At 47.7% G+C, this 23,668-nt stretch overlaps 1 protein-coding gene across 1 annotated transcript in view; it reads right to left on the bottom strand.

Annotated features, from left to right (window-relative positions):
* Nucleotides 1-5,757: 5,757 nt before the first annotated feature.
* The window catches only part of Rae1 (ribonucleic acid export 1), an 18,249-nt gene continuing 338 nt past the window's right edge, over nt 5,758-23,668 (bottom strand). Inside the window, exons 2-13 of the mRNA XM_015479893.2 lie at nt 23,463-23,560; nt 21,029-21,125; nt 20,398-20,502; nt 18,356-18,448; nt 15,613-15,699; nt 14,595-14,681; nt 14,418-14,489; nt 13,160-13,267; nt 9,632-9,738; nt 9,474-9,549; nt 8,734-8,928; nt 5,758-6,185 (exon numbers count right to left, since the gene is read on the bottom strand). Coding sequence (XP_015335379.1) covers nt 6,099-6,185; nt 8,734-8,928; nt 9,474-9,549; nt 9,632-9,738; nt 13,160-13,267; nt 14,418-14,489; nt 14,595-14,681; nt 15,613-15,699; nt 18,356-18,448; nt 20,398-20,502; nt 21,029-21,118 — 1,107 coding nt within the window. The 5' untranslated portion in view covers nt 21,119-21,125; nt 23,463-23,560 and the 3' untranslated portion in view covers nt 5,758-6,098. The remainder of the gene's footprint in view (nt 6,186-8,733; nt 8,929-9,473; nt 9,550-9,631; nt 9,739-13,159; nt 13,268-14,417; nt 14,490-14,594; nt 14,682-15,612; nt 15,700-18,355; nt 18,449-20,397; nt 20,503-21,028; nt 21,126-23,462; nt 23,561-23,668) is intronic.

Below are 23,668 nucleotides of genomic sequence, written 5' to 3'. Positions count from 1 at the left end.
AGGGCAGGAAATGAAGATACGGAATGAGCATGGCACGATGTCCTGTGGATGCCGCTGGTGACTGCTTTCTACCTCCTTGCCGGGCTGCCTCCCTGTCCCACCCCAGGAGGGACAAGGGTAGAGCAAGTACAGGCTGCCAACCCTTCAGAAGCAGGTCTGCTGCTGAGCCAGCGTGCCCCGGGGTTTCTGGCTTAGAGAACAGCCCTCATCTTAAAGAATGTTCCTCATGTCCTGGGATGACATTCACAGACCGTGGTGACAGCTTCATGGGTGCATGTTCACCACCCAACTCATTCAATGGTGTACTTCAAACAAATATAGCTCTTTGTAGGCCAATCATCCCTTAATACCATGGTTATCAGCCAGGTGTTGTGGCACACGCCTATAATCCCAGCAGCTTGGGAGGCTGAGGCAGGAGGATCATGAGTTCAAAGCCAGCCTCAGCAAAAGTGAGGTGCGCTAAGCATCTCAGTGAGACTCTGTTTCTGAACACAAAGTAGGGCTGGAGATATGGCTCAGTGGCCGAGTGCCCCTGAGTTCAATCCTCGGTACCAGCTGGGGGTGGGCACTTGGGGTCAAAATATTCACACGCACCAGGCACGGCTATGGTTGACTCTCCATGTCTGCCTGTAGTGACCTCATGTCACAGGAGCTGCAGCCACAAGGTCCCTGCCTTCTCCCATCTCCATGTGGTACATGAAACCTAGAAACAGCTGACCACAGCTGGCAGAAGTTCCCAGGGTGAAACAGTCACTCTCTGGGTGTTGAGCCAGCGCCTCACAGGAAACAAACGGAAGCTTGTGCCAACACGGCTGTCCCTGTGCCCTGGAGCCACAGCCAGAGCGAGGATGTTAGGGTACACACAGACTCGACCTCAACCCCGAGTCCAACAGCCCCGCAGTCGTGACAATGGAGCACACAAGCCTTCTGGAGTCCTGACATCCAGCACATCTGAGGACGCCTGTGGCTTAGAGGACACTGCACTTCACCAAGAGTTCCCTGTAGTCAGCGACGGTTAAGAAGTCGACACAGGAGCAAATTCACTGACTCTGCCAAACAGTTTCAGAAGTAAAATGTGAATAGTTCTCTGCAAAAATTTGCTTTTACAAGATCGTGCAGCGCGGGCTAACAGTTGGGGGATGAGTGGTGAGACCTCCCCAGGCCAGAGGCCAGTGCATGGGCCACGGAGCTCTCCTGGGGCTAGGGTGGAAGCACACTGCTGTGGTCCAGCTGTGCTCCATCCCCCAAGGCCAGTGCTGGGGCATGGCCTCAGCATGGGAGGCTGAGGTGCTGGGTCCTTGGGAGGCGGGAGAGCCGAGGCCGCTGGCCTGGGAAGGGATGAGTGCCCTTCAGGAGGGTCGCTCCTGGGGCTGCACCTCATGCTGCCAAGCAAGTACTGCTTTCAGGGTTCCCACGCTTCCTCTCTATCCATGAGCCCCTCTTCACCTGCCTTGAGCTCCCGCCATCCGATGCCACCACCAGCGTGTGTCGCAGCTGGGCTCCTTGTGGTGCTGTGTGGACCTCAGCCACTAGAACCGTGAGCCAAATGAACCTCGTTTTGGTAAAGTGCCCAGTTCAGGGATTGTTATAGTGACACAAAACACATTAAGCAGGGGAAATTCTCATTTTATTATCCAGAACATCAACATTTCAACATGTAACCAACTGGTATAAAAATGGAGACTTTTACACCCAGTTTTTGTACTAAGATCTGAGTCTGCTGTACATTAGGCCAACCAACTCCGGTGCCTTCAAAGTTTAATCTCGTCTTACATGACCCTGTTTGCCCTGAATGACCACGATGGCTTGGAACAGAGATCTGCATTTCCTATGGTTCCTCCCAAACCAGGTCACGAACAGTGCTCAGGGAAGCAAGTGCCCAGAGCCCCAGTGGGCTCCAGGCTCCAGTGTCCCCGAGGAGACTCATGAGGGGGACATTACGTATGAAATAGAGAAATCAGGAATCTGACTTCTGACAACTTGTCTCTTTCAAATTTCCAAGGAGGCCACCAAACATTCTACAAAGTATTAAGAATATTCTCTCAACAGGAAAAACAATCTTTCAACGGCATTTTTCAAATATCTTGTCAGCTTGGTGACAACAGCAAACTGGCCAGGCAGATGACTCTCACTGCCAGTGTCCTGGGACCACACACCAGCACCTGCTCCAGTCCTGGTACCGGGCTCACTGGCGCCATCTGCTGGCCTGACCCAAACCACCTTCCACTACGGGAATTCTTAAGGACAACCAAGGTAGGCGCCACCCCATCTGGCAGTTATGTTGGCAACAGTAGACATGGGCCAGCCATGGAGCCCCCCTCTGGGCCTCAACGCTGACTACAGACAGCAAACTTTTGTGACTGTCTTACAGCTGAGGCCACTGAGGCTCAGAGGTTCCAATCACACACTCCAGGTTGCACAGTGGTGAGGGGAGGGATTTGCTGCCCGGCATCCACTCCAGGAGCATATGCAAGTGCCAAATACCACATCATCAATGTCAGCCACCCCCCTGGTTGCCCCCTCTTTGGGAGGAATGCAAAGAAACAGTTCTGCTACCACTTGCAGGTGCGACTCGAGGCCATGGGACCTCAAGAGTGCATACTAAACCACCCAAACAATGGGCCGAGGAAAATCCCACCCATGGGTGTCAAGATCCATGACACAAAAGCAACAGAGGCACCACAGGCGGCCACGCAAGCTGCCTTAAGTGGTGCTCCTCGGCAGGGTCTGGGCTCTGTTGTGGCTCTATTTTTTAGTTAAATGCCAGGTGCCACAACTATATTCACTTTGGAACTCACAGTGGGCTGTGATTCCACCTGGAAAAGGCTGCCTGATGGCCCCGTGTTTGGGGCACATGTTAGCTCACTCCTGACAGAGCCCCTCCTTCAAAGGAGACTCAAGATTTTGGTTAAACAAGGAAAAAAAATTTCCTGAATCACTCCCAGAACTGGAGATAGGCTCCATCAAGTAGCTGAGACAGAATGACATCGGCTGACAGACCTCTCCAGTGAGGTGACCCCAGGATGCTGTCAGCTGGCACATTTTCTCTTGTCCCAGGTCTTATCTTTGTTGTTTATTTTCATTGTATCAGTTCTTGTGTTTATGCCTGACTTTACACAAAGATCCTAGTTTTCCATATTTTTTTCTATAAACTTGACATTTATTTTACGTTTTAAAAAAGTTAATTGTCTTAGTTTCTTTGTGTTGGTAAAAGAATACCACAAATTGGGCAATTTATAAGGAAATTTCTCAGAGTTTGGAGGTGAGGAAGAGAATTTCAAGGTGCTAGCACCTTGCTGCTTTGTCAGGCAAGGGCCTGAGCGCACGCTGCAGGCAGGGAACACACTCCTCCTATTAGGAGCCATTCTCCTGGGACACGAGCACCGACCCACTTGCCAGGGCAGAGCCTCCTGACCTAGTAGTCACTTCTTCACAGTTTGTTGCCTTGGGGTCTAAAATTTTCAACACTTTGTTTTTTAGGGTGAATTTAAAGAAAAGTAAGTGAAAAACAGGGAGGAGGTGGCTGAACGTGCAAGCCCGGGAACGCTATCATTAGCTCTCCACACTCCACACTGGTGGGTGTGTGCTCTGCTCCCCCAGAGGCTCCTCCGGCATGAAGCGATCTCCAGTGGGGCTGGGAGGCAGGGGTCAGCTGGCCCCTGGCTCCCAGACTACCAGGTGCATGTGCCCACAGGGCACGACAGGTGGGCTTTCAGGCAGGCTTCACAAGGCCACATGCCCCTGCCACTGTCCCCCACCCACGCCTCCAGACCTGCAACACCACCTCGCCCAGCACCGTCTCGCCTGCAGCTCTGGGCACCAGCCCGTGCTGACCAGCTGCCAAGGCAGTGGTGCTGCAAACCAGGGGTGAGAGGAAAGCCTGGCAGCAAGAATGGGAGAGTCAAGTCCACATTCCATGAGCCCAGGGTGTCTCTGTCACATCTCTCCCCCTTCTTCTATGCTGTGAACTTTCTTAATAAAAATGTTTGAAAACATGAAATGAAAGAACTCAAGTCTTTTGCACAAGGCTCGGGGCTCCACAGGTGCAGCTGTTCTCAACGGGGTCATGGGTGAAGGTTCAGTGGTGGAACAACTCCTGACCTTTATCACAGCAGCCAAGGGCACCTGACCCCTTCCAAATCTGAGCATTAAGTATCAATACTTACCCAGCAGCTACTACAAACAACGTTCAGTACAGGTGCCTGCAGGGATGAGGAAGCTCCTTGAAGAGTCCAGGTACATTTTAGGAAATGTGTAAGCAAATACTTTAAGAAGCTTCATGATTTCAACAAACACTGGCTCGTCACACTTTATGTTCCAGATTCTGGGTGGCAGAGACATGAGCTCTGGTGTCTAAACTAGGATTCCCACCTGTGGGCACCCAGCTCCTTCACTCTTGGTTTCTGGCAGCCCAAGTCCAATCCTGGATTTAAGCAAATGTTTCAAACCTGCCAATTAGAAAAACTATCCCCCCTTTGATGATGAGCACGGCCCAATCCTGGAAAATGACCACTTAACAGATTCATGACTTGGACTTGTCATTTTCAACCACAGCCAGTCACTGGCTCCTTAAAGAACGATGAAACTTAAAAGAATGATGCACCAAGTTAAAGCTGACAAGTCCCAAGTAAAGCTGGCCATGGAGATGATCAAGCTTGGATCTCTCCCCACAGTCTCTGCTTCCTGCTCCATCTTCACATATATATAGGGCCATAAAACCACAGGGCTGATTCACACAGGGAAGAATTAGCTCTGAATAGTTAACTTGAGAATAACAGGTTTCTTTTGATACCTGGGAATGAACCCAGGGGCCTTAACCACTGAGCCACATTCCCAGCCCTTTTTAATATTTTATTTAGAGCCAAGTTCTTGCTGAGTTGCTTAGAGTCTTGGTAAGTTGCTGAGGCTGGCTTTGAACATGTGATCCTCCTGCCTCAGCCTCCTGAGCTGTTGGGATTATAGGCATGGCCACCATGCCCTGTGTACCTACTTTTTTACTCACTAAAATTAAAATTTGCAGGCTGAAAAACAGGGGCCAAGAATTAACAGGTCTAATTTATTCATGATCTACAAAGAATTTAAAGCATGGATTACAGGCAAACTCTTTTGGCAGCAAACTTTATTTCTACTGCTGCTTCTGAACAGGCAAATCCATCTTGGAACAGTACTGATGTCAGATCTCCACAGTCAGCAGCCCCAAAGCAACATGGCATTCACAGTGCTTGGAACCACAGGGTACAACAGCCTCAAACAACAAACACCGAGTTTCATTTTGGATACTTACCAGTCAGGGCGTTTCCAGAGTGAAAGAGCAACACTCAACATGACCACCACCGGGGGCACAAGTTCAGAGCAATTCCCATGCAGGGGACCTGGTTTTAACCTGAAGACCACACAAATGCCACCCATCTGGGCCTTGCAAGGCAGCCCACCAAAGTCCTGTCTCTTAGGAAGAGGACAGTTCCCACTCCAGAATGGCCAGGAAACTACCCAGTAGAGCCGGGTAGCACTGAGAATGCTAAAGGGAAGCAAAAGGAAAACCATTCCACTCTGCTTGCCAACACATGGAGGGACTAGGACATGCAACAGGGCAGGGGTGATCACAGCTCGGGATTCATTTTCTAAGGTGCGAGATTTCTGCATTTCCCAAGATGGGTGAAAATAACTCACAGCCCAGTGTTGATGCTGAGCAGGATAATCACTGCTGAGGACTCAGGGCAGGCAGGACAGGGGAGAAGGACAGAAAGAGCTAGCGGCAACCTTCAAAATATTTTATTACAAAATACAATACAGGGTTGATAGTTGGTTTCCCAAAATTCTCTAACACATATGCTGCTGAAGGAAGCACAGTAAAATACCTGGCACTGCCCACAAGACTCTAACTTCTATAATAATTTTGTTCCCCTTAGAGTTACAAGAAAACTCTGCAGCAAGTAGTGGAACAGAGGCGGCAAGTTGCTGTGGACAGCCGGGCTGCCTGCTCAGCAGTGACCTGTTTCCTCCAGGGGTTGGAATCCACGTCCATGGCCGAGGTGCCCATAGCTGGGACCCTCAGAGCGGAGAGAAAACAACTCTGGACAACCAGAAGTCTCAGGTTGCTACTTCTTATTCCTGGGCTTTAGCTCTTCAGCTGCATTACGCAGGAAAATGTAATTTTTCTTTTGGGGATTATAAAACTCGTGTCCCTAAAGAGGAAAAAAAACACAAGGATCTTCTTACTAAAAGACAACAGTCAACTTCTGTGACCCTTTTTGTATGCTGGTTCCTGTGCTAAGTGCTAGAAGCAAAACCTCCCTGGAACAGAACAAACCAAGGTAGAGAGAAGGAGAAGTCACGCATTAAAAGCTTTAGTCCTCAGAGAGAAGGCTAAGGGCCTGGTTCAGGTCCTTCCGCAGCGTCCCACATAACTACGGGCAATACCACTGCACCCTCCAGTCAAGATAGCTCTGACCTAAGGGAGGGTGCAGCTGGCCCTGGGCAGCTGAGAAAAGCAGGGGTCCCAGGGTTGTGTGCCTGTTGGGGTGGGGGAGACACACTGCCTGGGGCTTGGAATGCCAGACGAGCACTTTGAACATCACCCCACAGGAAGGAATGGCAGCTGCCAGACTGTCAAGAGATCAGGGACACCAGCAGATCCAACCTTTAGGTAGAGCCAAGCGGGAGGGCAAGGCAGGCGACTATGAAGAAAGCACGTGAGCACAGGCCTGGGAGAGACAGGTGGTCACAACTCACAAATTCTGCCACTTGTGCTGCAATGACATCCCAACAGGTATGCTTAGAAAGTTCTGGATGTTCACCATAACATAAAGTGAAGCTTTCTGAATGGCTACAGTCAAGCAGCAAGCTAATATTAATAGTGCTTGAGCTAAGAACTACAGAAAACTCCTGAGGTGGTGTTTTTATAACTTGACTGTGACCTACACAACCCCACTGTGAGCTGACGTTAACTGCCTGGACGAATTGCATTAACACAATTTTTAAGGAGCACTCAAAGCAGATAAGCCTTCTGACTTTACTACTTTTTTAAATGTTTGTACGGCGCAGAGCCCTGAGTGTGGCTTAAGGAGCAGCTGTGATGCAGCTGCTGGGCTAGGCACGGGAGACTCAGAGCAGAGCCCATGGCCAGGGCTAGGGGTCTCCAGACCCCAACCTCAGCCAGGTGGAGCAGCCAGTCCACATTCTTGCAAAGCTGAAGCTGTGGTTAGAGGGATGGTGGTGTGTCCACAACATGGAACACTACTTGGCATGGAAAATGAAAGGATTAGTGATGTGACATGTGCCAACAGCACAGTGCATTTCAAAACCTTTAAGCTGGGTAAAGGAAGCCAGGGGGAAAAGAGTGTGTGGTGTGTTGACTCTTATTACAAGAAATCTTAGAATGTGCATGTGGGTCTACAGTGACAGAAAGCAGATCCAGAGCTCAGTGTGTGCAGGGGGGAGGAGTCAGCACACAGGTGGAGACCTTGGGGGAAGACGGCACACTCATTATCTTGACAGGTGGTTTCAGAGGCATTTACAGATGTCGAAACTGATCAAACTGTGCACTTTAAATGCGTGCTGCGTGCTCCACTTCAATCACACCGATAAGGTTACTTAAAAAAAAAAAAAAGCCCAAAGAGGGGACACACACAGGCTAGAACAGCCATGTGAAGAGACAGAACCTGTCACTGCCCAGCTCTTCCGAGGAGGCAAAACTAAGGTGACCTCAGGAGCACCAGCGGGTGCAGCTGGCTGGGCTGAGATCAGTGCTGTGGGGAGAGAGGTTAGTAGCCATGTGGGAACCAAGGAGCCTCGGGTGCACAAGGCCAGGGCTGGGGCCTCGGGCATGCAGGAGCACCTCAAGAACCTGGCCGAGGCGAGAAGAAGGCTGGCATGACAGGCCCGATCAGCGGTAGGAAGAGGGACACAGCAGCAAAGAGCAGCAGCAGAGAGGCCGAGGGAGGAGCATGTGCACCACTGTGCCCGACACGGAAAGCAGCTTCTGGTGGACAAGGAAGGAGTCCAGGAAGGGATAGAAAGGAACAGAATGGGGAACGTGGAGGCAAGTGGCGAGGGTGGAGGGAGCTGGAGATGGGTAGGGGAGATGGAGGCTGGTGACCTCCCTGCCAGGAGCAAGGGTCAGGTGGCAAAGGGCTCAAAAGCTGCTCTGCAGCGGAGAGGTGAGAGGCGAAGAGGCGAGGCGAGAGGTGAGGGAGACAGAACCACGAGTTGCAGGGCTGCGCTCTCCAAAGCTGACAGGAGCGGGCAGGGAGGCCAGCATGCCACCCTCCCCTGTGGGACGCAGCCCTGGCCTGCGATTCACCACCAAACTTGAGGCCTGGAAAGGCAGGTGGAACCCTGACAGCTCCTGACTTCTCCTGTCAAGGAGCAAACCACCAGGGCCGCCCAGGTGACAGCTCCATGCCCTGGCCTATGACCCTTCCAGAAACCACAGGAACCACCCCAGCTCCCAGACACCAGCCTCCTGCATGCCCAGGCCTCTGTGCCTAAGGAGAGAGCAGCTGGCGACGGCCTGCACTGGTGGAGCACCTCCTGGGTGGGTCTGACTAAAGCCTGCACTGCACCCACACAGCCTTAAAGGCAGGCCTACGAGTTCCCCTGACAGGGAGGTGACAGGATCTTCCCAAGGGGACAACAGCAATTCTGGAGAACAAAGTCACAACTCGAGTGCAGGCCTTGGCCAGAGCCTGCCTCTGCTGCCTTACAGCGCGGGGAGCAGGTGGGGACCCTCACCTTGGACCAATCATAGCTGGAAGCGTAAGCAAATATGTTCCCATTGTGGTTGAAGCAGCAGGCGGATATCGGCTGATCTAACTGCTCGGAAGTCTTCAGCTTTGTTCTGGCGTCTTTGTCCCAGAAGCTGAACCTCCCATCAGATCCCACGGTTGCCAGGGTGCCATGAACAGGATGGAATGCAATTCCATTTACCTGCAGAGGACAACACACAGTGAGAGCAGAGGCAGGCGCAGTGGAGAAGCAGGTCCGTGCCAGCACCTGCTTCCTGCAGGAATCAGAAAGAAGGAGGCAAAGTCGTCCCTCACTCCCACGTCTCCTGGACCAACTGCCAGCACAGAGCTAAACCCTGCCCCCCTCCAGGGCACAGAACTGACGTGTGCATCCGCTAGGAGCACCACGGGGCGCAACTCAGGAAAGCGCCTTTCTTCTTTATCAGTGAAGAGCAATTTGTTATTGGCTGTGTGTGAAAACTGTTGACCAGCACCCTCTCATGAAGAAGGTATGAGACACTTCCCCAAATGTCTCAAGCCTGCATTTCAAAACAGACTAAGAACAAATCAGACTATATGTTCATAAAAACAGAAAACTAAAACCAATGCAGAAGCCATTTACCCCCAGAGAACACATAAGAGGCTCCTCAGTGCTCTTGGGATGTGTCCTTTCTGACCCTGTAATCACTGGTGAGCCCACTCCAGGTCTGGATTCTACATGTCAAAGTTAAGTTTCTAGAGACATACCGCATAGATGTCCTGTGGAGCTGAAGTATTGGTTCCATTGGATCGATGACATTTAAAGGTGAAGTTATCTTTGGCACTGAAAAACAAAGGCACATCTAAGTCTTCCCTTTAAAAAATAAATCTTGAGTGAAATTTCCAGTTGACTGAATTCCACTTACGGATTTGGGGGGTTGATGTAGTGAATAGCAACTCTCCCCTCGATGCTCCCCAGGGCAAAGCCAGTCGGCTTGTTCTGTTTGTCTTTAAAAATAGCCACACAACGATGCTAAAGTTTGGGGAAAAAAAAAAAAGTACATTACCACTATGTAAATGTAAGACAGTCACCAGAAACCTCACTCTGCCATGATGAAGGCATTCCTGCACCGTTAGCACTGCTTTCTAACTTCTAAACTGCCACGCGATTCTGTGACCCAACTGTACAACTAACTGCAACTGTCCCTTCTCCCTCTGCCACCCTGGGAAGCCATATTCTCCCCAGTGGAGCACACCGGGGATGCTGGCCGATGCAGGCACTGGCCCTGCTGGGCTGGCAGGTGCTCCCTTGGATCAGCAGCCATCACCAGCTAGGCTAGTGCCCCACAGCTGTGTATGTACTGCTATGACCTGTGTTTGTGTGGCTCCTCTTCTCCAGCTGGGCAGCAGTGCTGGCCAGGCCCACCTCAGGGGGCAACAGGGTGGAGACAGCAGACAGGACAGCATTCAATATATAAACTGAACATGCTACACAGTGACACAGCATTCTATTTTTTATCTCAATGAACTTGACCATTTTAGGCTATTATCAAAAAATCAGAAATGCTGGTCAGGGTATGAGGTAAAGGCACCTCATGCACTGCTGCAGGGAACATAAACTAGCACAGCCACTATGGAAGGCAGACGGAGGCTGCTTAAAAACGAAGACTGTAACTATCACATGCTCCAGCTACACCACTGCTGCGATCTATCCAAGAGAAATGACGTCCACATGCAGAACCATCCCTGAGCTGCCACATTTCCTGCAGCACTACTACTAGTGGCCGAGACAAGAATCGGCCGCAGTGCCTATCGCCCAAGGAATGAAGAAAACATAGCATGTGAAAAGTAGTCAACCATGAAGAACAAAATCACGTCATCTGCGGGCGATGGAAGGACTCGAGGACAGCATGGTAAATGAAATGAGCCAGACGTAGGAAGACAAGCATCATATCCTTTAAAAAGGCAGGTGGGCATGATCAAAGCATAGCGTGTGCATGTATGGAAACATCACAGTGAACCGCATTAATGTGAACAATTAATATGTTAATAATTATGGTTTTGTATCAAGCAGATCCCACAGAAGCTGCCAGGAGAGATGTAGTTCCCAGAGGCTGAGGGGAGGGGGAACCCTGATGTGTATGCACTGCTACGAGCGTTAGAAGGCAGAGGCTGGGGTGTGCTACTGCGCAGCAGGTGACCACAGAGGCCACTGTGCTGCATCTCAGGAAGCCAGGGAGATGCTGGAGGATCTTACGTAAAGGAACAATGTGTGAAGACAGCACATCCTTCAGGCTCATCATGCTGTCACCACGGCAGATCGCCCTCCTTCTCCGGTGGCTGAAGAGTACTCACAGCATGCACACCGCGTTTCCTGCAGCCACTCACTTGGCTGGTGACTACGGCAGTGAACACACAGCTTGAGTCCTGGCCCCACGGTTGTAGGTGAGCACTCAGGGGCCAGACCGCCAGGTTCTGCAGTGCTGTCTCCACCGTGGTTTCTCCACCCTGCAGCCTTGCAGGAGTGCACGGGGCTCCACGTCTCCAGGTCCTTGCTGACTCGTCTTTTCACATTTTGGTAACTGTGGTCCCAAAGGTGTGAGGGGATGCCCCCCAGTGCTTTTACTTGCATTTCCCAGTGAGAAGCCATAGTGGTCACCTTTCCCACACTCGCTGACCACGTGCATGTCTTTTCTGGAGCAATGTCCACTTAAGACTCAGTCCAAACCGGGGCAGTTTTTTTTTTTTTTTTGCTTCGAGTTGCAGGAGTTCCTCACACACTCTGGAATGTTACCCTGGACAGATACGTAACCGGCAGACGTCTTCTCCCACTGGTAGGTGCCTTCTTACCCGATTGCTTCTTTTGCTGCACAGAAGCTTTCTGTTTTGTAGATGTTCTTTTTTTTTTTTTTTTTTTTGGCTTTTGTTCCCTATATTTTTGGTGTAACACACCCAAGAAATTACTGCCAAGCCAATGTCATAAAGTTTTGATCTAAGTGCTAAGAAGACTTGGATCAAATACGATGGTAGAAGGGAGAGAAAAGAACAGATTCTAAATAGTTCCCAGGTGGAAGTAAGGGAGCCTGGTGATAAATGAGAAAAGGAAGGAGGGTGAATCAAGAGTGACTTCCAGTTCCATCTCAGAGTCCAACCTAATAAGATGTGGAACAAGTGCATCAGGAAGAACAGGGAAGGAGTGGTGGAAGGGGCAGGTCCAGACCTGCCGGTGTTTACATGTATACACACGCACCACGGCACTGAGGGCCACAGCTAAGGAGAATCCCAAGGAGAGGAAAATATTTGAAAAGCGATGCAGAAAGGGGTCCTGGGTTTGGGGAGGGTGCTGCTGGATGGGGACCTCTGGGAGAAACAAGGGAGCTACTGGAGTGTGGGAGTCGTTGTCGGGAGCATAGTAGCAGTGTCTGCTGGGGACCCACATCTCTAGCCTGCAAGCATGACTGTGGACAGTGACGAATGGGAGATGAGTCTGGCTTGGAAGGCGGTTGCACAGGCAGAAGAGGGGGGATCTCAACATTCAGCAAAGAGCCAACAAGGAAGAGGCTGGCAGCACGGAGCCAAGGCCCAGTGGCTCATGAGCAGACCTGAGCAGGGGTCACACCAGAGTTTCAGTTAAGTCATCAGTTAAGTCTGGAAGGGGACAAACACAGGCCATGCTAGACCAGGAAAGGTAACAAGTGTGCAGGTGAGCTGTAGGAGGATAGGGGTCAGGGAGATCTGTGTGGAGGGATGCACAGGCTTGGGCACCCTTTGGTGAAGAACTAAGAGCCAGAAGCTACCAGACAGTGAAAATAGATCATCTTTCCTGCTAAGCTGCAGGGCAAGGGGAGCTACCATAGAACTGGCCTAAGAACCCCACCTGACAGGGGAGGCAGGGAAGGATGCAGGTTCACAGACTCGCAAATCCAGCAGAAGGAAGACAAGGACCCTCCTTTATTCTCTGAACAGGAGAATTCAATCACTGAGACAAAGGCTAAAGGGAGCCTAAGGAGAGCGAAGCAGGCCCAGCAGTCCTGTGGCCAGTGGGAAGATGAAGCCGCTGCATACAGTGTGGCTGCCCCTACTTTGGAAAGTCTGGCAGTTACTTCCTGGGATTTAAGGAGACACAGTCTTTGGTGATTACAAAAGCTGGAGGGGGCCTTGCAACCACGCGTGCACGATGAAGGCAGAGCTGAGGCTGGAAGTGATGAACTGCCCGGGAGCCAACCCAGCAGGTGTGTGCTTTATTCAGCAGCACTTGGCCACCCACAGAAGACAGGTGAGGTGGGCTCACCCACGGATGGGTGGCTTTTACTCACCAAACATCTGTTTGTTTCCTTAAACTCACTCCCGAGGTAACTTCCAGGCTTTTAAAGCAGATACAGTTGTCCTCTATGCAGCACCATCATGCACATAGCAGGTGCTCGACACATGCTTCCTCACGGGCTTCCGCTTACCTGGTGCTTTAGTGGAGATTCTATCCTCCTGAATTCAGAGGGCTGGTTCTCTAACTGATACACGATCAGGCCCCTCTCTGCAGTCGCCACCACGGCCATTGGGTAGATCTAGGGAATGGAGGGAAACAGACACTGAACAGGAAGAAGCGGGCTTTTCTAGTCACGAAAACCTCAACTTCTTAAAAGTTGAACTATTCAATGGCATCAATGTTTCACGAAAACCTAGAGAAACTATCTGTAGGCAGACTATTCATATATATTTAAGCCTCGTTTTTTAAAACCATAAAATATGTGAACATTTAGGAAATGTTCTGAGGAACTGAGAAGAAATGAAAATCACCTACACCAGGCCTTCAAAAGCTCACAGCTAATACTACGGCACACTCGACTCCAGTCTTCTGAGCCTTGTGTGTCTTCACTGTGCTGTGAAACCCGTGTCCTCCACTCAAGCTGTGCTTTATGAGCATCGGTGAGGAACTCACATTTATCCGAGAACATCACAATGGCTGCGTCGTGTTCCCTCAAACATGCTACAGCTCAGGGGGCGTGGTTAACTATGCCCACCATGTAGGTCCACCGGTCACTTTTAATGTTTCACTACATTATGTCAAGGAAAGACCATTTGTACCCATCATTTTTCTCATGATAAATTCCTAAAAAGTGGAATTTCTGGGACACTTGGTATAAAACTTTGGCTCTTGACTAACAAATGGAAAAAGCACCTTGGTTTCCACCTCAGAGACAGGACTGTGAAAACTGGAATCACATCACAAAATAACCACAAGTTTTGCTACCATTTCACAACAAATTCACAGTAGGATGGCACATACCTAGCTGCATATGTTTAAAAAGTGACCACCAGTATTTAGGAGTTCTGAACAAATGCAACCCCTAAACCAACTTAGGTGACTAGGGTAATTTGAACTATACCCCTCCCCCATATCTATTAATAAAGGAGAATTTTTCAATTACCTACTAATTGCAGGATGCCAGAAGGAAAAAAATGCTATTTTTTTTGGTGGTGGTGAGATACCAGGGTTTGAACTCAGGGGCACTCGACCACTGAGCCATATCCCCAGCCCCATTTTGTGTTTTCTTTAGAGATAGAGTCTCAATGAGTTGCTTAGCGCCTCCATTCCTGAGGCTGGCTTTGAACTCAAGATCCACCTGTCTCAGCCTCCTGAGCTGCTGAGATTACAGGTGTGAGCCACTGCACCCAGTGCTATTTTGCTATTTTAAAGAAAATAAAATTCCTTACCACATCGGCACAGTAACACCTCTCAGGGAGCTGCAAGACCATCATGGGAGTTGATGACCGGGTATCCCAAAACTAAAAGCCAAAAGGAGCACTGTGTGAGTGTTCAAGCTGAAATCTACCCAGGGAAGAATTAGGACTGCCATGCCGGGGCCACACATTCCCTTTTGCATACTGCACCTTCAGAGTCTTATCCCAGCTCCCAGTCATCACGCAGCTATAGTTTGGAGCTTTGATCCAATGTATGGTCTTAACAGGTGCATCATGCTTTCAACAAGACAAAAAACAAGCAGATCAATGTAACCTAACAATGTGCTCAACACTTCTAGAGATTCGCAGAAAAGGAACTAATTATCAAAGGATATTTCAGTGTTTCCCCAGGACCAAAAGTAGTCCATCTGACACAAGAGCATACACCCACCTTTCATTTTACAAACTTCAATTTGACTTACTGATAACTAAGAGTGACAGCATGGCCCTCCCTGGGGAGATATGCAGAAATGGCTAGTGAGAACCATGCCAGTTTTACACATGTACCAAGGAGAGATGGAGAGGCCCCAGCATGTGGCACTGGGACTTCAGTACACGATGCTGTCCTGAAAACACGCGGTTGCCAAGAGGCTCTGTGAATGCCCCTAGGCGGGCCCTGAAGCTGCAGGTTGCTGCCTTCCTGACTACTGCTGCCCCTTCCTGGCATTCTTCACGGGAGAACCTGCCTGCTACAAAAGCTAGACATGCTACAAAAGCTCTGGGGGAATGTGGAGGTGTCCCGCTTACTTGAGGCAGTAGTTCCAGACCCTGAAGACAGTGCCTGGCACATGGCCACTCAGTAAACACCTGAAGAACAAGCGAGCCAACGCAGCTGGTGAAAGACAAGTCACACACAGGTGTGGGGAGGCCACATGGCCATGCTGAGGAACACTTTTAGCCCTTGTCTTTATAGGTTTTAATGCCACTAACTCCTGATGGCACCACCCACACATACAGGGAAGACACATGCAAAAGGCTCTAGGAAAATACTACAAACAAGAAAAAATGTCCAAAAAACATTATTTTTGTGCTAAGAACTTTCTAGTACACTTAAATCTGATTGACTTTGTACACTCATGTTGTTCTTTTCTATAGCAGGGAATTATTACAATCATCACAACCCTGGGCAGCAGTCCTATCCTGCTGATTTGCAAAGGGCTTATGTTACCTGTGCAATCTGTATTGCCTGGTTACTATTGAGGTCCCACATTTTGGCAGTTTTATCACATGATGCTGTAAATACTTTGCTCCCATCCTAAAACAAAATGGAGAAAAATTAAATCTATGTAAATTCTGATACTAGGTTGAACATTTGTTTTCCAATTTTTATTTTCCCAATTATTTGGGGGCCACCATACTGCAAGCCACAGGTCATAAACAAAACACACTTTCAGCTCTAGCTTTATATTTTATTGACCTAAGAAATAATATATAAATAGAATATTTTAAAAATCCACAAATAACACTTAAAAGTTATATAATGAAAACTAAATCTCATCCCTCAAAGGCAACTTTGGTCTACTTTTAAAATCTTTTTCTATTTGAGAAATGTAAGCCTTCAGAAAAATTACAATAATAATACAAAGTGTTCCAGCATAGGGGTGCACGCCTGGAACCCCAGCAACTTACAAAGTTGAGGTAGGAGGACCACAATTTTGAGGCCAGCCTGGCAACTTAGTGAGACCCTGTCTCAAAATTAAAAACAAAAACAAAAACAAGGGGAAGGGATACAGCTCAGTGGTCCCCAATGCCAGAAAAATAAATAAATGTAAACATTTCACCAAGATTCACCAACTGTAAACATATGCCACACTTACTCCGCCCGCCCCCACCCAGCGCATGTGTGTACACACACACACACACACACATACACGCACACACACACACAGTTAGCTTGTTCAGCTCTATGTCTAATGGCACTCCAAAGTATGTGTGATAAAACTACACTAATTTATAAGAATCGATGGTATAAATTGCAAACTAGCTCAAAACATAAGCAGTCACTGACTACTGATACACTCAGAAACAGAAGCCACGGAGCAGGCCTACCCTGGCACTGCTTAAAAGAGCTACGTGCATCTGTGGTGAATGCATGAGGCTGGGCTCAATTAAAGTGCACTCACAGGAGCAGGCAAGGGCTGATCGGGCTCACGGCCAGAGTCTGCTAACCCCTGGCCTAGGCTATTTCACTTCTGGTGTCAAAGCTCACAGACTTTCCACTCTTCCTTGGCAAAAATTTCTCCCCTTTGAAGCCACCAGTTCTCCATCTGAAAAAGAGGTGAAGCCTGTCCCTCATTCCATGAATGAATAAACTTTAGATGCAGAGCAATCTGATGACTAGACAGGAACACCTCACACACGGATCCCAGCTCAGCAATGAAGAGGAGGAAGTGATGCCCCCCACCTGGATGACCTCCGAAGCAGCAGACTGAGGGAGAGGCTAGACTTACAGTTTCCAGTCTGTACAATCCCATGTATATGACATTCTTAGAAAGCAAAACATTTGGGGACAGAAAATAGATCAGTGGTTTCCAGGAGCTGAGAGCTGGGAAGGATCTGACTACAGAAGGGCAGGAGGGCATCTGGGGCTGAGGGATTGTTCCACAACTGAACATGGTCTTTGTTCCTCAAAACAAAGCTGGAGCTCAAAGGTTCAGTTTTACCTTATACCTAATAAATAAATGTCTGAAAATAACCTAATAAAACTGGTCAGAAAAGACAGGAACAAAGCCTGGAAAGGGCCAGGAGGACTGACTTCCTTAGCGTCATGTACACCTGCCTCTTGCTTCTGCTGGGTTCAGGAACCAGGCAGCAGGGGCAGGACAACGGGCAAGAGCCACACCTGCTGCCGAGGTGGCCAGCCCTCCACAGCAGCAGCTCCTCCAGAGCTCAGCTGTCCCTCCCAGGGAGCAGCACAGGTGCCTTGCCTCCCATCTGTTGCCTTGCCAACGGTCCCTTCATCACTACGCTCTCCTCAAATATGAAAAGAGGGAAAAAGAAATAAGAAAAAAGAAAAGCTCAGAATAAATGTGTGCAAGTGCTTATATTCAGGATCTTAGGAGGAGAAAGAAGTTGAGAACTGATACAATTCAAATCTCTAATAACAGAAAGTATTCTTTTTTTCCCCTCTAGATATTTCTGGAATAATAAAATTTCTGATTTTAAAACATACGCTTAGGGCTGAGGTTATGGCTCAGGGGTATAGCGCTCGCCTGGCACATGTGAGGCACTGGGCTCGATCCTCAGCACCACATAAAGATAAAGGTATTTTGTCCGCTTACAACTAAAAAATATATTTAAAAAAAACCCCATGAGCTTATGGTGTATTTAGATACAGGAAAGGTTTCAAGAAATGATATAATTTCTTGCTCCAGGTAACATATCAACAAAACAGCCAGGCGCGGTGGCACACAACTGTAATCCCAGTGGCTCTAGAGGCTGAGGCAGGAGGATCATGAGTTCAAAGCCAGCCTCAGAAATGATGAGGCCCTAAACAATTCAGTGAGATCCTGTCTTTAAATAAAATGCAAAACAGGGCTGGGGATGTGGTTCAATGGTTAAGTGCCCCTGAGTTCAATCCCTTATACCCCCTCCCAAATAAAACAAACATATCAACAAAACAAATGGCTTTAATGCAAGCAAAGCTTCCAGAGAGAGTATCTAACTGAAGCTAACATTAAGAGTGACAATGAATTACTATATTCATACTCAGAAACTTGGAGTTCCGACAATGTGGATATATACACAATATGGTTTGGGCATCCTTAATTCAAGGAACCAAAACACTTCACTGTTCAGTGCCATCAAGCATATCAGATGTGGGACACCTGACTTGTATTTGTGTTATAAACTACTGTGTGTCACACAGCACTCTACGTAGAAGAGAATGTGGGAGATGGATTGGAACATACATCACTCCAGCAGACGTCCAACACGGGTCCAGTGTGCATCTGCTGGGCTTTTGGAATGGTCTGCCCACTGTCCTGAACTTCCCAGCAGCGAACCTGTAAGAACAAGACCAATTAAAGCAAGCGAGGCAACTCATGAAGCACTAGAAGCACTGTTATCCAGGAATGATGGGGTATAATTTTTTAATTAATTAATTTGTTCTAATTTGTAAAGAGACAGGTTAATAGTTCATAGTGTCTTTTTTTTTTTTTTTTGGTGCTGGGAATTGAACCCAGGGCCTTGTGCATGCAAGGCAAGCATTCAACCTACTGAGCTATATCTCCAGCCCCCTATAATTTATACAAACTCCTTTATTAGTCTAATCATGTAACTTTTAAGAACAAAGCCATCAAAATGCATATAGAAGGAGCTATTTTCCTACTTCTAAGCTATTAAAATATACAAATCCTATTGCTTACATCTAAAACTGCAAGTAATTTCCTCATCACATATATGAGATGTCTTTTAAAGCAGAAGTAGAGGCTCACTCCTATAAGCCCAGCTACTTGGGAGGGTGAGGCAGAAGAAAGCTCAAGGTCAACCCTAGGCAACTTAATGAGACCCTGTCTCAAAATAAAAAGGGGTGGGATATAGCTGAGTGGTACAGAGGCTGTGGTCCAATACCCAGTTTTGCAAAACTAAATAAATAATGTATAAATAAGAATAGACTATCAATCATAACTATTTAGAAAATCAAAACTTAAGTGGAAATTTACCTTTCTACTCTGAATGCTTTAACTTTTACCTCACTTTTCTGTTTATAAAAGTAATGCAATTTACTTGGAGATGTCATAAATATGACTCCTAGTTCACAATTGGGATGTAGCTCAGGGATAGAGTGCTTGCCTAGTATGTATGAGGTCTTGGGTTCAATATCTAAGCACCACAAAAAACCAAACAATCAAAAAGCACACCACTCTTTACAAAAACTACATATAAACTTGCCCAACCTTGACTTCCCTCCTCCCTAGTCCTTCCCTCATCCCCCAACTGCCCCATCTTCCCGCTGTAAGCCAGTTTGCTCTTCCAGAAACCTTCAAAGTGGTATTCCATCAGTTGAGCACATAATTGTCACCACTGCTGAAGGCAAAACCTTTCACATCTTCACTGGCACAAAGTCAGTCTTTGATGAGGTACTGTCAGGCAGCAGTGACACAGCCCCGAGCTCCCTGTGCACCCTGGCTGACCACTCGTGGAAAACAGGCCAGTTGTTCTGCTTCCTAAGCCTCAGCATCCTGACTCATAACATGGACACAATAAGCACACAGTGCTTCTCTATGTAAGGACTAATTCCTTATCAGATTTCTTTCTCAAGTCCTAGGACAATCAATGGGACTTAAGGATCTCTGAGAAATACTGCCAATTACTACCCAGAATGTTCCAATTTGCATACTACTAGCAGTATAAGAAAGGCTGAAGCTTACCCTTGCCAGTACTATTAGTCTTTAAAATGTTTTGTTGGGTAGAAAAAAAGAATTTATCATGTAAATTTGTCTCTTAGTGATATAAATGTGGCTAAATGGTTTCAGTTTACTCCTTTTGTGAAGACCCTCTTCACATCCTGTGCTTACTATTCTACTAAGTTTTATCATTCTTTTTTGGACATTATGATTAATCTTTCTTTCTGTACACAATGGATAATTATAATGTCTATGCAGGATTGGTGCTATCATCTAAAGTTGAACTCAGGCCTGAAGAACACTTTCAGGACACCAAGAAAGAAATTGTGTGCATCAATGTGGGTAACATTCTTCTCAGTGAATGGTACTCTTGGTTTGGGAATATGCTTTAACATACAGGACTAGAGTAGGAAATTTTGAGCAATGCATAATTGTGATATCTCCATTCAGAAGGGTTCACAGTTTCTATGCCAGTTTCTTGAAAAAGACCATGTATATAAGTCTTAGTTCTGATCTACTCACTTGGTACAGATTGGAGTTAAGGAAAAGCCAATTTTATCCATACCAAGATAGGATTAGAGAAGATGCACTTAAGAAGCACTCACATCATTAGCCCACGATCCTGCAATAAGAAAGTTCCCCGGTAAGGTTGGTGGGCTAAAAGACAGACAGCCGATGCTATCATCAGGAGAAGATGTTACTTCAATATCCTGGGGAGGGAAAGTCAATATTAAAATGTACACATCATCACAATGTCAAAACTGCTTTCTTTCTCACTGAACTTGCCATGGTGGACTTTCCTTGTCTCAAGAACTTAGACCTTCCCTTACTTTGATAAAATAAGCCAAGGAAAGTCCTAAGCCCTCTGGGACTATAAACAGCACACTAAATGAAAGACCCCAAACCTTTTCTACATGGTGGCCCCCAGTTCACTCTTGCTCCAAGTGATCCTTCACATCTATTACCCACCCCCCACCCCACAGAAATGCTGATCCAACAGTCCTCAGCTTGGCCCTGAGAATCTGCACTTCTCACAGGCACCTGGGTGATTATAGAGACCTGACAAGTCAAGAGGAACCGGACACTAGGCCAGGATTCAGGTATTTCTGTGCTCCAAGGTTCAGGAAAACTGGGCTAGACAAAATTCCAGAGCTTTCATTCCAAAGGAGGATCCCCAGCCATTTGTTTCTCCTGAGGTCACAGATGTAGGAAACCCTGTGAGGCCTCATGCAGTACCTTCATAGGGTTGTGATTATCTGTGGTTGTGCTGCCAAACATGCTGGTCCCGCCAGTTCCAAAACCTGAGGTTGTTCCGAATAGACTCATTTTGTGTCTAAACAATAAAATACAACATGTTAAGGATAGGTCCTTTCTTAAGTAATAAAATCCACTAAGAGGCAATATATAAAGATCTTAAGTCACAGAAAGAAAATAGTGGATTCATGCCAGGCTCCTCTCTTCAGAAGAGATCTAAAAATGCAATAAGTGGACTAAGCTTTATGAGGGGCATAGGGGCACACACCTATAATCCCAATGGCTAGGGATGCTGAGGCAGAAAGACTGCAAGTTTAAAGGCAGCCTCAGCAAAAGGGTGAGGTCCTACACAACTCAGTGAAACCCTGTCCCTAAATAAAATATGTGGCTCAGTGCCTCTTAGTTCAATCCCAAGTACCCCCCCCCCCAAAAAAAAACCCTTCTATTTTAGAACAGTTTAAGATTTAGAGAAAACCAAAAAGACAGGAAAATTTCCATATGCCTCACATCCAGTTTCCCCTATTCTTGGTATCTGATAGAGTATGCCACATTTGTCACCACTAATGAACCAATACTGACATGGTACACCAAGGCAGTTTTCAGTTACCAGCTAGGAAATAAATCTGCTCATTTAAATAGTCAGAGACACTAAGCTCCACACCAGAGATACACAACAGAAAGGACAGAAGATCCCCACATTTCAATTCCCCATCTGGGGGGAGTTCACTTTCTTCCCAGTGCTGTGCTCTGGTTAGGTCAACATCTACATGAAGTCACCTAGAAAAACAACCAGTCCTAGAAGGGACTCAACAACTATATTTAGTGGTTTTTAAAAAGTAACCCACTTTGGTCCACTTGAATTCCAAAAGGTTTGGCATTAGGTCACAGACATATACCTAGAAGAATCTCCACTGAGTTTTTTCCAGGGCATAACTAGCAGGCCCACCAGAGTCTGAATAGAACCTCTGCCACTCAGATTAAGCTGGAACCTTAATCTCACCAGGCCTCATTTTTCTCACTGCAAACAGAGAATATTGTATATTCTCCAGGTCTGCAAGAAGGATCAAATCAGAATTTGCAGAAAGTGTAGTGTCTAGCACATACTTAGTACAATAAGCAGTTTTTCCTTCTTTCTCTTCTTTTCTAAGGAGAAAGTCTATGCATAATTTCCTAAAGATTTCACATACTTTGATACTATGTTTTCAATTGGTTAGCAAATCTTTACATTCAGAAGTCTACCACATCAGTCATCTCTCCAAAAGAAGCCTAACGGCTGAGTGACATACTGATCAATGAGGGCAATATCCTTAAACAGGACAACAGAGAATGGAGAAACTGCAAGGAACTTGGGGAAGGCATCTGAGTTCCCTGGCTTGATGAAAAAATAAAGTGAAAACATAATAGGTCAGAGCAACAGCTATGGGCATACTGACATTTCAGAAGGCAACCTTGTGAAAGGACATGGTGTTTGCCAACTGCATCTCTGCTCCAAGATGTAGAGATGCACTTGAAGCATCAGTTAGCTGCAGGAGCAAACAAGCGAAGGAATCACAGGGCTTCTGTAACCAGGGTCTGGGAACAGTTTTGTGGCTTTGGGCAAGTTCTTTAGTCCTGACTTTTTCAACTGTACATAAAGACACTGATATCTATTTCACAGAGTAATAAGTTAAGGTCAAGCACATCATACTTGAAACACAACAGGCTGTTAACAAATGCTGTTTCTGACCCCACCCCCCACCCCCAACAGTCAGGTTGCCATCAGGGATGGACTTACAGGACTCTGGGTAATAGTCACTCAAACACTTATCGCCTAGTACGAGCCACATGCTGTGGTGGGCAATGGGAACCCGAGAAGTTGAGAAGGCAGGTACCCAACGTGTCAATCTCTTCCCTGCTGAACTCCAGCCACGGCTCTGTTGGCTGCTTCTGACCTGAACACAAGGTGCATCCTACCAGTGGTTCTTCAGACCCCAACGAATGGCTCACCCTCCCCCACAGCCCCCAGTTGCCTCCCTTTGAATCTTCACATTCTAGTCCAAAAGCTGCTTCCTCAGACCGCTTTGAGGTGATGGAAATGTTCCCAATTTCGTCAAAATGTACCCTTTAGCTGGGAAATCCACGTTCTGTAAGTTGGACTTCCATGAAGCTGTCAGCCCTGTTCTTTTTAAAAATCACCCCCTCGGAGGCTTCCCTAATTTAACATTTCCAACTTTCTGCCACACCCCCTTGGTTTTAGTGGCGGCGCCCTGTACCGATTTGCGTTTTCTGGTTTTTGGTCCGTCCCGAGCTCCAGGAGCGCACGCAGCTGCCTGGGTCCTTCCTGGGGCGCAGCGGTCCGGCAGCATGGAGCCTGGCCCGGGGAGTGCAAACGCACACGCTGGGGGAAACGCGCGGCAGGGAAGACCAAAGAACAGACCTGCTTCCGACAGCGGCAAGGGCGACGAAGCAACCTGCGAGGGAGGCCTTTGTGCAGAGGACCGGTCAGGAGAGCTTCTGCTAAGAGGCGTCGTGTGCCTGATGGAAGGAAAAGGCGACAACGCTGCCATTAACCCCGGGAGACCCTCCCCGGGGCCTCAGTTTCCCTGCAAGGGCAACGACGAGACCAGGTCCTAGGCGACCCCC

Source organism: Marmota marmota, unplaced genomic scaffold (assembly GCF_001458135.2).
Source record: "Marmota marmota marmota unplaced genomic scaffold, marMar, whole genome shotgun sequence".
Taxonomy (NCBI): domain Eukaryota; kingdom Metazoa; phylum Chordata; class Mammalia; order Rodentia; family Sciuridae; genus Marmota; species Marmota marmota.
This window is presented reverse-complemented; position numbering and strand designations above follow the sequence as displayed.